General features: G+C 44.4%; 1 protein-coding gene across 2 annotated transcripts in view; it reads right to left on the bottom strand.

Moving 5' to 3' along the window:
- Nucleotides 1-418: 418 nt before the first annotated feature.
- The window catches only part of SPG11 (SPG11 vesicle trafficking associated, spatacsin), an 86095-nt gene continuing 70010 nt past the window's right edge, over nucleotides 419-16503 (bottom strand). For both annotated transcript variants that reach the window (XM_015064823.3, XM_053224076.1), the window contains 12 exons: nucleotides 15741-15955; nucleotides 14541-15291; nucleotides 8810-8949; nucleotides 7715-7913; nucleotides 7176-7313; nucleotides 5894-6027; nucleotides 5071-5178; nucleotides 3380-3548; nucleotides 2855-2943; nucleotides 2502-2657; nucleotides 1671-1822; nucleotides 419-1040 (listed from right to left, as the gene is read on the bottom strand). In XM_015064823.3, the coding sequence (XP_014920309.1) occupies nucleotides 860-1040; nucleotides 1671-1822; nucleotides 2502-2657; nucleotides 2855-2943; nucleotides 3380-3548; nucleotides 5071-5178; nucleotides 5894-6027; nucleotides 7176-7313; nucleotides 7715-7913; nucleotides 8810-8949; nucleotides 14541-15291; nucleotides 15741-15955 (2432 nt within the window). In that variant the 3' untranslated portion in view covers nucleotides 419-859. The remainder of the gene's footprint in view (nucleotides 1041-1670; nucleotides 1823-2501; nucleotides 2658-2854; nucleotides 2944-3379; nucleotides 3549-5070; nucleotides 5179-5893; nucleotides 6028-7175; nucleotides 7314-7714; nucleotides 7914-8809; nucleotides 8950-14540; nucleotides 15292-15740; nucleotides 15956-16503) is intronic.

Below are 16503 nucleotides of genomic sequence, written 5' to 3'. Positions count from 1 at the left end.
GGGCTGCCTTCCTCTCCTTATTTGGGCAAATTATTTGCTTGTTTAGATAGTAAGGCCTAACTCAGTACGGAGAAGAGCTTATTTATTTGGAGTAATTGAGCTTATTACTCAGGTTACGGCTGTAAAAGCATAGATTGGGTGATCCTCTTTATTATATATTTTAAGCAATTTAACCAAATTTGTGGTTGGAGTCTTTTTGAAACTGTCAGAGAATCAAAAGTAGGGACAACAAAACATGTTTTAAGTTTCTCTTAAATAGGAACCTCAATCAAAGCTCTGTAGACTACTAAGTATAAGAACCATCTAAATGATTGGAGGAATTAACAGAAAGCAATGACTACACAGCAATAATTACAGTAAATATTGTTTTAGGGCAGACAAGGGCTAAGATTTCCTTGGCAGTAATGATGACATACAATGAATTTAAAATCTATTTTATTATAGAGATCAGTTTCTAACAAATGGAAATGTATCATCTGTTCCTTAACTGTGTAAATAATATTAAATTCCTTTGAAACTGGAATCTGCAGGCACAGATATTCTTTAATCAATATTGCATATCTAAATAGAAGCCATCTTCAGGAAGATGGAGCTTTTGATCTTTATACCAATACTATACTATCTGAAGTGGTATAGATGAACAATCACTTTTAAGTAAGAATTTCCTCGTGAAAATTCTCTCATTTACCCACTATTCACAGAGGACTGGTTATGGTCAGTCCTGGGGTTTTACAACTTGACAACACATACCCCCACCGCATTATTCTGAACAAACTTCTGTCAGTACCTCACTTCAGTACAAGAAAACAGGCATGTATGACATCTTGGCAGTAACCACCCTCCTATCATCTGCATCCACCTAACCTGCTAGCATGTCCTTTAGACAGCAGCCAGTTTGAGGGTCCTTCAGAAGCATATTTACAATGTCATAAAATTTGTGTTCATATGCAAGTTTGTAATACAAGTAGACATCTTCACAATAAGTGAGTAACTTCTTCAGGTTTTTCACAGCTGTGTCAGTAGGCTGATGCTGTTTGTATCTAGAAAAGAAATAGAAGAATGTACAGGTTAAGATACTATATCTTGAGCGAGAGCTGTCTACTTTGACACGGCTACTTACATAGACGATGCTGGAATCTGAGAAATTCTATCTATGGTGTTAGGGGTCCTGGATAAACATGAAATTATTTCATTAAAAATGTTATCTTAATGCTCGCTTTAATTGCAGTAAGTTCAGTACTCCAAAGGAGGCCTCTGAGGTTTAGAGTGTTTGGCACCTTGGGCAAGCTGAACAGCTGTCCTCCCATTTTAAATTCAGCGTGCTGTAAGTAAACTGTTCTCATTCATCTATTTGCATACGTTTGTTAAAAAAACATCCAGAAGCAAGAGATCTTTTAAGTTGATTTATTTTGAGGGGAAGAGAGAATCACACGCAGGCTCTGCGCTGTCAGTGCAGAGTCTGACGCAGGGCTCTACCTCACGAACTGCAAGATCATGACCTGAGCCGAAACCAAAAGTTCTGATGCTCAACCGGCTGAGCCACCCAGGTGCCCCTGGGGATTCTTGACATCTGTTTGCCATCTCAGAGAGGCAGCTACAGACATGTTCTATTTAGCCATAGAATTCTTAACCCATGCCTTATCTCAAAGCAGAGTCATTTTAATACTTACTTTTTTGAAATCTCTTCAAATACACTAGATCTTAATAACCTTTGCTGCTTAAATTCTTCCAAGTAATTAAAGTCTCCTTTAACAATCACTTGTTGGTATAGAATTTCAGCCCAATCAGGAACAAAGTCATAGGCCTCAGCCACAATAGAAGCCTTATAAAAGGATGGAGGGGAAGAAGGATACCATTAGAACCCTATCTGATGTAAAATTGAAGGCAAGGGGTTCTAAAAAACAACTTCCTACTGTTACATTCATGGTGAATGTGACCATCACCAACATGCAGAAAGACTATTAGCATTAGCACTGGGAAGTTTGGTGTTTGTTTGACATTTCTCTTCCCTTAAACCCCATTGTCCTGTGGTATTTTTAATCTTCACAATGAGTTAGTAAAACTACTGAGAAATGGTATTTTTCCCACTAACTCAACTGTGTAAGGAACAGGGAAGGGGCTGATTCCCTGGTAACCTAAGTGCCAAAGCCAGCCTCCCAGCAGCCCTGACTCCCTATGCTAACCCAGGTGTACCATCCTAGAAACAGTGGGGCGGGCTAAGAGATAGCCCATTAGCAGGAATGTTTCTCCAAAGGTTGTCTGCCTTTCTGCTGGCCTAACCACAAGCTCCAACCTCTGTCCAAACAATATGCTAACAAATCCTGCCATGAAAAGCAATTTGGTGTATCGGACAGCTAAAAGTAAAAGCTTAGAATTACCCTGATTCTGTCTCTAGTTCTGACATTCCAGGCAAGTGACTCAACCTGTGGGCCCCAGGAGAGGGGTGGCAGGAAGGGGTGCTGGCAACAAAGCTGACTTCTAGAGTTTCCTTCCTTGCTTACCTGGTAGAACCGAGGTAGAGCAATGATGCAGTCCATCAGCCTGTGGCGGCCCAGGTTGATGAGCATTGTGTTCTGGCCAGTGTTCAGAAAGTGAATCTGTAGTGTTATCAACTTGGTGAGCCGGTGACAGTGCAGGGCCTGTCGCACACAGGAGTCCTGAGAGACAAGGGTAGAGGGAGGCACAGGGGACATGTTGGCATGTCCCCTGGGAACCTTCCAGCAACTGAACTCACCCCTTCTGCCCCCCGTTGGCCCAAGGCTCCGTCTCCTTTCACTTGGAAGAGCCCAGGGAGATAATTCCTACTGCAGACACCAAGCTCTAAGGCCGTTCTGGAATGAGACTCCACTGTTACCTTGGCATAACTCTCTGCTGCATCCAGCATCAGAGTCAGGGCTTTCAGCAGCAGCTGCTTCAGGTGGTGCCCGTCCTTGAGGCGGTCCTCTGCGGGAGAGAAGGGGAAACCTGTGGGGTGTGTCTGACTCCGGAGGCTGGCTGCTCCCATCCCACCCAGTGATGGTGGGCTGGACTGGAAACATCCAGCTCACATTCGCTAGGAGGCAGGCATGTCTTACTCAGCTAAAGGCTACTGGACCAGAAGCACACACTTTGGAGCAGGGTTCATCTAGTTCTCAGAAGCATCAAGGCAGGCTCGCCCAGCCTCAGTGTACACATTGCTTCCGGATGGATGTCACCGCGGGTGCATGGGCTACAAGAGGGGCAAATGCCTTCCAAATCCCCTTCCGTCTCTTGTCTGCCCAGCTGGGGCCCCACTGAGTGGCAGTTAATAGCTGAAGTGGGTATTAATCCCCTTCTTAGTCCCAAAAACCTCTCCTGGCTGGCAGCACTGGCCTGAGGGCACTGCTGTGACCTTTCTCACCCCAGGGCTGAGACTCGATCAATTTCAGTTGGATGCAGGCAGCTGCCTCGTGGTTCTCCCCAATCTCCCGGCACATGCTGAAGCACAGAGCAATCATGTTGTGCTTCTCACTGTCTCCCGGGCGACAGCGTTTGATGTAGTCCAGCAGGGCTGTCTTCAGGGTACCGCTCTGCCCAGGGAAAAAGGGGAGTACCAAGGTCAACCAGTGACTGCGAGGGGGCATGACTGGCTGAGTCCCTTGGTTCTGACAGTTCCTTGACAACTCCCAAGAAAAAGGAAAAGATAAGCAAAAATGAACACAAAAGTTTATGCTACCGTTAAGAAAACAGGCACATCCTCTCTGCTGGTACAAATGTGAACGGTGAAACCTGTCAGAAGGGAGAACCCTCAAAAATGTGCACATGTGCATTACTCTAACAGTTCCATTTTTTAAGAATCTATCCCTTAAGAAGTAAGCAGAGAAACGTGCTGAGATGGATTTACCACAGGTATTCAATAGCAAACAACTGGAAAGAATCCAGATGTCCAGAATAAGGACTAAGAGAATACCATGTAGCCATTACAGCCAATGTTGGTTTGGGAAATATTCATGACATGCTTATTAAGTGAGAAAAGCAGGCTATTTTATATCTACACACCATGATAAAAGTTTTGCTAAAAAATACGTAACTACGTATGTATATATGTTTCTGGCCACATGTGCAGAGAAAGGGCCTACACCAGACTGTTAGCAGTGGCTGTCTCCTGGTGAGGACTTTTTTCTGTGCATTGTTGTTTTCCAAGTGTCTCTATAGTGAATATGTGTTACTTTTGTTATCAGGAAAAAAACTTATTAAAAGAATATTTCCATGCACAAACCAAAAGGCCTTGGAAACAATTTTTAAAAAACCCTCTGGGGTATCCTGCAGGTGCACCTCAGCCCAGGACTTGCTCCTCTCCTCACAATTGGACTGGTTTGTCCTGAAACTGGCCCAGCACTGGGGAGAGTTTTTCTGCTTTATCTCTTAGTCCTGATTGGCTGAGCTCAAGTTCCCAGAAGCCAAAAATGTGCCTTGGTTTTCAAATCTTCAGAGGTGAAAGAGGCTGAAGCAATCCATCAGCCAAATGGATGATTTGGGAACAGAGGCTCCGTAAGTGACATGCCTGGGGTCACATGGCACGCCAAAGACAGAGAAGTGCCCGGAGCCTAGAGGGCTGACAGGTCAGGCCTTGGCTTCCAGGCCTCCTTCCTGGTCATCACTGTAAGCTGCCCCACAGCCTTCCAAGCCCAGGCCTGGGCATTCCATTCACTTCCTAGCAGCTCTTGGCAACACGCATTCTCATGGTCCCTTGAAAACTCTCCACTCAAAGCCATCAGACACAGCATTCTGAGCTGGTTAATCTACTTCCACATGGCTCCCAGGAAGGGGTTTTGCTTCCCCGGAGCCAGCATTCAGACAGCCAAGGCAGGTGACAGGCTGACAGGAAGTGCACAAACTTGTCTTCCTCATTATTTAACATCTATTGGGATAATTGCTACCTAGTCTGAACTCTGTAACTTAAAGCTACTGGTTACGGTGTGTGTCCTAGGAAGTTCTTTAATTCTCTCCCTTTGATCCCAGGGGGCCACCCTGACTGGGATTATTCCTGAGAAGTCAGCTGTAAAGTCAACAATATATGCCATCCTGGAGCTCAAAATACTGTACACCTACCGGATCCAACTTCTTCCTCATCAGCACTTCAAAGTAGTGCTTTTTATGCAGCAAATCAAATATGTAGGTCATCTCATTGTACCTTCCAATGCCAGTGAGCAGGCGCACCTGGAAAGGGTGAGGGCAGCCTGCATCAGTGTCAGCTGGATCACCGCTGCTCTCATCATTTTGGTTGCTTTCAGATGCCAACCTCCAGGGAGCAGAAAGGCTAATGGCAAGGCTGCCATTCTTAGCTCCCTCCCTCCCTTCCCATGTACCCAATGGGACCTCCTCTGGAGGATTCAGAAATGCTCGCCATTGGGCCACCATTGGCTGTTGCCTCCTCAGTCGTCTATAAACCTAAGTGTTGATGTGACATGGTAGGCAGGCACGCTTCCTCTTCCCACCACGCCTTATTACAGGGCCCGGTGGCTTGCTCACCCCCACGGGTCAGTTTCAAGCCTGGGGAGATTGGGGAGGCACAGGAGGTGTGAGCTGTCAGCTCATTTCAGTTCAGAGACAACACTGAACCTTGTTTTGGGGGGAAACAGAGCTGTCTCAGCCCTCTAGATAAATGAACTGCCCTGGCAAGGGGGTAGGACAGCCCTGGAGCATGGCATAGACCCTCTTGATATCTGCTCCTTTGGGGCAGTCTCTGCTCTGATTTTGACAGTAAGCCTAACCTAGAGCAGAGGGTTGAGCTGCCCAGCCAGCTCCCAAGTAGGCAGTGGTATCCAGAGGAGCAAATGCCCTAAGACCATGTCAGCTCTGAACTGGTCCCCAGCCTATCTGTTCTCTCAAAGGTGGCCTCAGAATGGAGGGTGGGGGTTCAGGGGTGACTTACCATCAGCCCATACTCCTCACTGGGGGCCAAGTGTTTGTCTGTAAGCAGCCGGGCAGCCTGCAGGACTCGGCTGATGCCCTCCATGTGGCATGTCAGCGTGAAGCAGTGATGGGCCAGGATCAGCAGCTCCGTGGCTGGGTAGGTAAGGCAGTCAGGGTAAGAAAGGATTGCAAACCCTGGCAGCAGGGTGGAGGGGCCTATATAGACAGCCTGTCTGGAGAAGACTCTGAGATCCCTGACCTCACCAGCTTTGGAGTAAAGTGTGGCAATGGACATATAAAGCTTCAAAAATAGACATACTTTTGAATCAGGAATTTATCTTAGGGAGATAATCATCAATGTGCATATAAATGTGCCTATAAGGATGCTTGTCACGGTGTTGAAAACAGAAAGTTGGAAGCAATCTTATACCAAAGTAAAGTATAAAATGTTATAATTACATGAGAAATACTGTGTAACCAGTGACAATGATATAGAAGAATATGGTCATGGAAAGATGTTAATGACAGCATGTTCATAAAGTAATTATAAACAGTATACACAGGATAATGCCATTTTTGAAAAAAATGCCTATAGACTTCCATAGAGAAAGATCAGATGGACACATACTACCGAATGCCTAGAATGAACTAGATATTGTGGAAAGCGAGCACGCTTTCAAGTCACAGGGACTGGGTTCAAGTAACACTTCTGACACGTAACAGTTACAAATCAATCAACTTCTCTCAGCTTCAGTTACCTTCTAAAATGGGGACTGTAGGGGCGCCTGGGTGGCACAGTCGGTTAAGCGTCCGACTTCAGCCAGGTCACGATCTCACGGTCCGTGAGTTCGAGCCCCGCGTCAGGCTCTGGGCTGATGGCTCAGAGCCTGGAGCCTGTTTCTGATTCTGTGTCTCCCTCTCTCTCTGCCCCTCCCCCGTTCATGCTCTCTCTCTGTCCCAAAAATAAATAAATAAACGTTGAAAGAAAAAAATAAAATGGGGACTGTAATATCCCCATTTTAGGGGATAACGTGAGAGTAAGGTAAGGTAAATGTTATATAAATGTTATAAGGTTACCTTCTTGTGTAAATTTTACATTTTGGGCAGCATTCCCATATTTATTTTCTGAATTTTCTTCAATGACTGATGGCTCTCCACCAAGAACTTGTAAACTATGCTGGAAGGGAAGGGATCCAGAGCAGGAACAAGGATCCAAGTTGAGTTTTGGAAAGACTAACTTGGGGAGACTTCTTGGAGACCGGCTTGGGCCCAAACATGTAAGAAAACGGCCAAGAACTTACTGCAAGACAACTCCCCATGGGGAACGGAGGAAATCTTGTCTAATAGCTTCATGCCTACCAACGTGCGGTCTTGACACAGAGTGGTCAGCTGAAGAAATGTCTGGCTTTCCTCTGCTGGGGTGAACATCTGCTTAAGTCCTGGATAAAAAGGCGGTGAGAAAGGAGCTGCTTTTAGCCTTGAGAGTTGAGAGAAAGCTAAGAACCCCATGCCAGGCACTCTGCCCAGTAATGCGGAAGGAGCTCCCAGTGCAGCTGTCTGCTTCGCTGAGCTCAGACACGTTGGCCTAGTGGTCACCTTATAGGTCAGCAGGAGTTCGTTAGCTCCGAGAAAGGCATAGCTACTCTAAGCATAATCATAAAATAATAAACAAAAAGCAACAATAAAAAAATAAATGCAGTGTGTTCTCTCCTCTGACAAGTGCAGCCTGGTAGTCTCAGAGGCAGCATGCACGATGCACATGAACATGACATGCAGATTCCTTATGCTGGCAATGTGGGAATGTGGTCTGAAAGACATGGAGGCATGTAGGGTGGAGCACCTGTTCCCTCCGATGGGGTCAGCAGCTCCCGGGTCACCTCTTCGGCCACAAGTTCAGCCACTGTGTCTGGCTCAAGGCCCTGGGTGCTGATGAAAGCCTGGGCCCGCCTGCATCGGTCGGGCTGCTGAGAGGCCAAGATCGTCCTGAGCATGGCCTCACCGTCCCGAGCGGCCACATCTGCGTAGGAACAGCCCAACTCCTGAGAGGAAGGCAAAGTTGGTCAAAGCTACTATTAGGAGCCAGGAAAAAAGCTAGCAAAAGGCATCCGTTTCTGAAATCCCATGTGGACAGACTCCACTATTTTTTCTGAGGTTAAAGATCCCTCACCCTGGGCAGAAACCTTAGAAGAAGGAAGCACTGTTTTCTAGCCCTTTCTTTCTCTTCACCAATGAGCTGAATCCAAGCAAGAGAAAGAAAGGCTTGTCTTCAGAAACCATCAGGTGACTCACCTCTTGTTGAACACTGAGCTTTTCAAATGTTATGATATGTAAGAAAGTTGAATAAAAGGCAAGAGCCTCCACTCGGCTGTTCCCACAGCAGCAGCAAAACCCTCAATCTCCAAAGAAGCTCTTCCAAAGGGCTTTAGTGCCTGCCATTATTTCTCCTGTGTTCTCCCACTTCTCAGTGTCTATTATTTTCTCCCCTCGATCAGCACAAAGCCACAAACAATTTCTGGCTGCTCTGGTTCCTGTCTTTACAGTCATCACATTCCATTTTATTTTATAACTTATTTTGGGCTCTCCCGCATATGGAGACCTCCAAACAATCCTGAAGCTAACTAAGATATTATGGCTAGAAGGGACCTTCATGATTAAGTCATTTATAGATGGAGAATCAGGAGCCCAGAAAAGTGAAATTTCTTGCCCTCGCTTCTGGTTGGCTGGGGCACAGCCAGGACTCAAAAGGCCTGGCACTTGGCCTGGAGTCCCCGGTATTCCCAGGGATGGATTTACAGGGGCCGACATCTTGACGAGCCATCTGCTCTCGTGTCATGGTTATCACGTGAAGGGCCAACTGGGCAGCATCCAAAATCTATCTCCATCTTCCTGCTTCCCTCCCTCAGCTGCCCCAGAGGCCCCATCATTGGGCACATACCTTGGCAAGTTCATACAGACATAGGACCTGCCGACAGTAGTTCTTCCCATGGAGGCATTTGCTTGTCAGAGTTTCCAGATTAGTCACCACTTCATCCCTGGGGGGCAGCATCACAAGTGACTGACTATCCAAACTTGAAGCTGGAAGCAGATACAGGTTTGAGGGGGGCTTTAAGCTGGCAAGTAAAGGCCTCTCCCAAGCCCCCTATGGCACAATCTGTTTGCTCACACTTTCCTCCCGTTACACCTCCATGACTCCCCCTGGGTCTGGGACCACTTGTGACTGGGCCCACACCCCACTATTTCATTGCCTTCTTCCAGGAAATCCCGGCCAGGAGACTTCAAAGGCCTTGAGAGGCTACACAAGACTCCAAGCCACCCAATGAACACTCTAGATAATTACCAAAGATGTCTGCTGAACCCTCCTCCACACACTGTCCCAATTTCCTCTCGTACCACCTAAGTCACCAGATCCAGCTGACTGTATCTCTAAAACATCTCCCTGGTCACTGCCTGAGGTACAGTCTTCACAACCCTGCATCTATGAGGCTGGCACCAGCCCCTGCCGCCAGCCTCCCCCTCCCCAACTCAATCTTCTATTGACTCTGAAGGATTTTTCCAAATCGGAAATGAGAAAAACCAAGGGTCAACCGGATAGAGGCCTGAAGCGCATGATAAAAATTAAAATCCATTCCTGACTTAAAAAAGAAAAAAATCAAAACAACCTCTCAGCCGAAAATAGAAGAAAGTGGTCTTGAATTGAGAAAGGGTTTCTATTAGGAAAAAAAGTAGAAGGGAGAATTTAGATCACAGTGTTCCTAACAGCAAAAACAAAATTGAAGACTTTAAGTATGTATCAATACAGTACTATTGGGGCGCCTGGGTGGCTCAGTCGGTTGAGCAGCTAACTTCGGCTCAGGTCATGACCTTGCGGTCCGTGAGTTCAAGCCCCGTGTCGGGCTCTGTGCTGACAGCTCAGAGCCTGGAGCCTGTTTCAGATTCTGTGTCTCCCTCCCTCTGACCCTCCCCCGTTCATGCTTTGTCTCTGTCTCAAAAATAAACGTTAAAAAAAAAATTAAAACAAACAAAAATACAGTACTATTAAACAATAAAGTCTTAAATAAAATTAGTGTATAGAATGCTCTGCAGCCATTAAAAAGAATGAGGTCCAGAGGTGCTGGGCGGCTCAATCAGTTAAGTGTCCAACTCTTGATTTTTGGCTCAGGTCATGATCTTGCAGTTGTGGGATCGGGCCCCGTGACAGGCTCTGCACTGACAGCTCAGAGCCTGCTTGGGTTCTCTCTCTGCCCATCCCCTGCTTTCTAAATACACAAAAATACCCCCGGTACTAAAGTGACAAAATGTTGAAATTACCATTTATTGAACAAACTATCTTTCAAAGTAGCTATCATACAAATTGTTCCAACAAGCAATTATAAGTGTTCTTGAGACAAAAAGAAAAACAGAGTCTCAAAGAAACAAGGTATAAAGGATAAAATAGAAATTCTGGAAGTGAAAAATAACTGAAAATTTAAAATCACAGAAATAAACTCAAGAGCAGCATGCAAATGCCAGAGAAAAGAGTCCGTGAAATTGAAAATGGACAGACAGAAATGATCCAATCTGAAAACAAGGAAAGAAAAATGATCCAATCTGAATTAAGACAAAAAAAAAAATGAAAAAAAATTGAATAAAGTCACAAGAACTTGTGAGACAGTAACAAAAGTTCTATGATTTGCATCACTGGAGTCCCAAAAGGAGAGGACTATGAGGACAGTGTTGAAAAAAGATCTGAAACATAAGGTCTGAAAACTACCTACATTTGGTGAAACACATACACCTAAATGTTCAAGTAATTTCAAGTTGCATCCTGGACATTTTGAATAGTATGAGACTCTGATTCTTGTTTAAATCTTATGAAGAATGTTGGTTTTGTTTTAAGCAGGCAGTTGATCTGGTTATGTTTCGGCTATGATATCCAACCCACGTTCTGTAGACTGTGTTGGTTTTTTTTTTTTTTTTTTTAAGGACCATTTTTAAAAAATGTTTATTTATTTATTTTTAATGTTTATTTTTTGAGAGAGAGAGTGTGAGCAGGGGAGGGGCAGAGAGAGAGGGAAACACCGAATCTGGAGCAGGCTTCAGGCTCCGAGCTGTCACCACAGAGCCGACGCAGGGCTTGAACCCATGAACCGTGAGATCATGACCTGAGCCTAAGTTGGATGCTTAACCAACTGAGCCACCCAGGCACCCCATGTTTTTTATTTATTTTTGAGAGTGAGAGTGTGAGCAGGGGAGGGGCAGAGAGTGAGGGAGGCAGAAGATCCAAAGCAAGCTCTGCCCTGACAGCAGACAGCCCGATTCAGGGCTTGACCTCAGAACTGCGAGATCATGACCTGAGCCAAAGTCAGATGCTTAACTGACTGAGCCACCCAGTGGCTGTGATTTTAATATCAGTTTTCAAATCCTTTGCAGTGCCATTCAGATCTAGCCTGCATGCGTGTAACATCCTATGCTCACTCTGCAGCCTGGGTAGTGTAGTTGTTAATTCAGTTCTCAGAGTCTTGATATGCTGATTAGGAGCAGGTCTATATACGCAAAGCCCAGGATTGAGCCCTGGAGTTCATAAACAATTTTATTGTTGGGTTTCCTGAATCTCTCTCCCAAGTATTTTCCGGTTCCCTGAGGCTTCACTTTTCAACCTTCTGGCCAACAGCTGGAATTTTAGCAGCCTCATTCTATCCTGCACTTTCCCTGACTGTGCCTGCATCCTGGGCCAGCAGACAGGATAATGCAAAAGAGAACAGGGGTTCACTGCATCATCTTGAGACCAGGACACCTCGAATCCAAAAAATAAAGTTCCTCTCTGAGTTTTGGATCTTACCAGCTGCGGCTCCAGCCTCTACTACCACAGCCAAAGGGCTTCTTAGGAGCTGAGATTAAAGAGAAAGGGTGTTAGGAGTTCCCTTTCCTGCTCCTTGAGCCCGTTCTACAGGGCTTCTCCTGGAACACGTGTTCTGTCAGGCTTAGTGCTTAGTTTTGGGTTTCAGGCAGCATCACACTCAGGCTGGAGGTGATGGGAGGTGGGGGCGGGGAGGGGGAATCATAATTTGTGTCACTCAGTGCTGCCTGCTGTGTGCCAGGTTTTACGTTGATTTCAACAGGTAGAGCGAGCTCGTTCTGCCTTACCTACAACCACAACCCCAGGGAAGGGTTTTAAGCAGGGGATAACATGGTCTGAGTTGCTATTTACTTTTTTCTTTTTAAGGCATATTTTTAATGTGTAGTATCTTAAATGCAAAAGTATTACATGCTTAGTGTAATGAATCACAGTAGAGAAGTGCATAAAGTAACAAGTGAAAGTCATTTATCCATTCAATACCACCCCCACCAAATTTGCCAGAATAATGTCTCTTACTTGCTTGGTATGCATTATTTTCTGTGCGTGGGTTTGCACAGGTACATGGGCACATGCACACCATTTATTTTTTACAAAAATAAAGGTACGTTGTTGTACATTTTTTCCTGTCAGTACACATATATTGACCTCATTTAAAGAGAGAGAGAGAGAGAGAGAGAAAGCATACACACAAAAAATTCAAAATGGATTAAAGACCTAAATGTCAGACCTGAAACCATAAAATTCCTAGAAGAAAACATAGGCAGTAATCTCTCTGACATCAGCTGTAGAAACCTGTTTCTACATATGTCTCCTCAGGCAAGGGGGAAAAAAAGCAAAATTAAACTATTGAGACTAACACCAAAATAAAAGCTTTTACACAGCAAAAGAAACCATCAACAAACAAAAAAAAAGCCTACTGAATGGGAGAAGATATTTGTGAATAAAATATCCCATTAGGGGGTTAATCTCCAAAATATATAAACAACTCAACACCAAAAAACACAATCCAACTAAAAATATGTAAGACGTGAATAGATATTTTCCCAAAGACATCCAGATGGCCAACAGACACATGAAAAGATGCTCAACATCCCCCTCATCACCAGGGAAATTCAAATCAAAACCACAATGAGATATCACTTTACACCTGTCAGAATGGCTAAAATAAAAAACATAAGAAATAGCAAGTGTTGGTGAGGAAAGGGAACCCTAGTGCACTCCTGCTGGAAATGCAAGGTGATGCAGCCACTGTGGAAGACAGTATGGAGGTTCCTCAAAAAATTAAAAATAGACCTACCATATAATCTAGTATTCCACTATTGGGTATTTACCCAAAGAATACAAAAACACTAGTTTGAAAAGATATACGACCCCTATGTTTATAGAAGCATTATGTATAATAACCAAGATATAGAACCAAGCCAAGTGTCCATTCATAGATGGATGGATAAAGAAGATGAGGTATATACACACAATGGAATATTACTCAGCCATAAAAAAAGAACACAATTGGGGCGCCTGGGTGGCTCAGTCAGTTGAGTGCCCGACTTCGACTCAGGTCATGATCTCACAGTTTGTGAGTTCGAGCCTTGCCTCAGGCTCTGTGCTGACAGCTCAGAGCCTGGAGCCTGCTTCAGATTCTGCATCTCCCTCTCTCTCTGCCCCTTCCCCGCCCATGCTCTGTCTCTGTCTCTCAAAAATGAATAAACATTAAAAAAAAAAAAAAGAACACAATCTGGCCATTTGCAACAATATGGATGGATGTAGAGGGTATAATGCTAAGTGAAGTAAGTCAGTGAAAGAAATACAATTTCACTCACATGGAATTTAAGAAACAAATAAAGAATAAAAGAGGCAAAAAAATGGACTCTTAACTATAGAGAACAGGGGAGACTGGGTGGTTCAGTCAGTTAAGCATCTGAGTCTTGATTTCGGCTCAGGTCATGATCTCACAGTTTGGGGGTCTGAGCCCCACACTGGGTTCTGTGCTGACAGTGCAGAGCTTATTTGAGATTCTCTCTTTCTCTCTCTCTGCCCCTCCCCAACTTGCACTGTCTCTCTCCAAATAAATAAGTAAACTTAAAAACAAAGTAGAAAAAGAAAAAAACTATAGAGCAAACTGGTAGTTACCACAGGTGAGGTGGGGAGGGGGGATGGGTGAAATAGGTGAAGAGGATTAGGAGTACATTTATTGTGATGAGCATTGAATAACGTATAGAACCATTGAATCATATTATATACCTGAAACCATGTAACACTGTATATTAATTGTATTTGAATTAAAAATAAAAAGACTGAATGCTTTCTCCCTAAGATCAGTAACAAGGCAAGTATGTCCACTCTTATCATTCTTCCCCAATATCATACTGGAAGTCCTAGCCAGTGCAATAAAACAAGAAAAAGAAATAATAGTCATTCAGATTGGAGAGGAAGAAATAAAACGGTCTCTATTCACAGAGAGTATTGTCTGTAGAAAATTCCAAGGAATCTATAAGAAATCCACTGGGATGAGCAAGTTTAGCAAGGGCACAGGATACAAGATTAACACAAACATCAGCCTATGTCTATATACTATCAATGTGTAATTAGAAACATGATTACTGGTACAGAAAAATTTCAATGGACTAGCTACAAGTCAGATAGATTCCAACTTTGATATACAGCTAGTTAAAAGACACAAGTGTTGCTATTTCATTGACTAGTTAATTACCTAGTTTATGGATTACCCTGAACTTATGTAACTAGTATGCCAATAGGGACCTTTTCTTTCTGGGAAAGAGTGCCAACAGCTCCATCCAGGACTCAGGGAGGTTTGATCTCTTTCACTTACTGCTCCGGGCTTTCCTTAGTGGCATGCCAGGTTCTTCCTCCTCAGGCAGCTCAGCACTTTGCAGGATAGCATGGACTTCTGGGTGCAGGTCACCCACACTAGCTTCCCCTGAAGCCAGTGCTCTGCAGTGCAACACCAAGGCAACATCTTGGTTATAGAAATGAAAATACCGACATATTCTACTTGCTTCATGCACACAGCCATCGTCCAATAGGCGCCCAATCAGGAAGTTCAGCGATTCCTGCTCCTTCCGACCCAGTGTGTTATCACAAGTCTCTTTGGATGGAAGGCCATTAAGTTCTAAGTATTTTGATGTGTTCAGAGCGGCCAACATGGAGATTGAAAACTCACTCGCTACGCTTTCATAGGAAGGTTCCCCACTAGTTGAGATCTGTTGAGAAAACCTGGGCTCTGTTTCCTCTGGGTTTTCCCTGAGGGTGTGCTGGGCGATGCGGCAGAGCCAGATCCGCTTCTCCAGCTCCTCCAGCTCGTCCACGGGCACCCGGCCCTCCTGAGCAAGCCAGTGTGCAGCCAGTGTCAGCAGCAGATGGGCCTCCTTAATGCTGCTCAGTGCCCCCTCAGCTGGGCACTCACATGCCTCAGGGGCCTGGGCTGAGAAAAAGGAGGAAGCTGCTTTGCTTGAAATGGAATTTCTCTTAAAATTCTCGTGACATTTTTTCCAGAAGCCAATTCTTGCTTGTTTCAGGGACCACTGGTCAATGTGTTTTAAGGTCTGCATTTCCTGTGTTATCTGTGAAATTTAACAAAGCAATTTTTAGTCTTTCCTAGATATAAAAGTGTCACGAATACGAATGCTCCCAAGAATGCCATACTTGTCAAAACCAAATCAAGTCAGAGAACATGAGACTTGGCTACAGATGATCCTGAATATTTTATCTGGAAAGTTAAAGTATGAAAAGCAATTCTAAATTTACGTAATTGAAGGGGGGTTCAAGATGAAGCCACCCTGTATTTAATTCTATTCAAAGCACAACAGTTGCAGCGTATCCTATAAGCTGACCTGAATTTAAAACACACACTCTTTGCTAACGGGCATCCTAGGCTCATCCATTTCTGAAAGTAAGGTGTGTGTCAAAAGTAAAAAAGCCTCTTCTCCTATAAATCTTCTATCTCATTTGATTCTGTTTAATGCTGGTGTAAAAAGCTAACATTTTAAGTAACTTAAGAGACTAATGATACCTCTTCAATAACCAAGTTGTCCACAGGTAGCTCAGCTAATTCTGCTACCCTCCTGGCCAAAGCAAACTGTCCCTCTGTCTCCAGTTTTTCCAAAATAGATCTGCATTCATGCTGAAAATTCTCAGGGCTGTAGCTGCTAATAACTACAGGATTAATGGCTATGGATGTATCCTTCAAAATTTTGCTAAGGACACAGAGCTTCTTCACATCTGGACCTGTGCCAAAGAGAAAAGGATATATACATTTAATCAGGAAAATGCTGCCATGGCCTTTCCAGAGTAAATATCAGGGGGAAAGCACGTATGTTTAACACAATTATGTAATCAAAGGAATAACACAAACCTATTTTTCTTCTCTGGTTTGCTAGCACATGAAGCTATAAGGGCATTTCCTACATCGTAAGAACCACTAAAGATTCGCACAGGGACTCCATCTACACATGTGGCTTTATATACACGGCAGAAGTTGGTGGCCTGCAGTATCAACTCAGTCAACCTTGGGAAGATCTGACCAGTCATTCAGGCTAATCCCACCTCTTTCTGGATTCTTCTCCTACCTTGAACAAATCTGTTTTTATGATTGCTCACTTGCTCATTCGGTGCAGGCATCATGTGGATTAAGACACAGAACTGGCAGGACAGTTGAAAATGTAGCTGACCAATAGCCAAGCCCCTTAATGCAGCACACCGTATCCAGAATGGAGCGTCACTTTCTCCTTCGCACAACTGCTTAACCCAGGGAGACCCAGCTGAGTTCTTCTTCA

The sequence above is a fragment of the Acinonyx jubatus genome, chromosome B3 (genome assembly GCF_027475565.1).
Source record: "Acinonyx jubatus isolate Ajub_Pintada_27869175 chromosome B3, VMU_Ajub_asm_v1.0, whole genome shotgun sequence".
In the NCBI taxonomy this organism is placed as follows: Eukaryota; Metazoa; Chordata; class Mammalia; order Carnivora; family Felidae; genus Acinonyx; species Acinonyx jubatus.
Note: the sequence above shows the minus strand (reverse complement) of the source record. Positions and strands in the feature narration are given on the sequence as shown.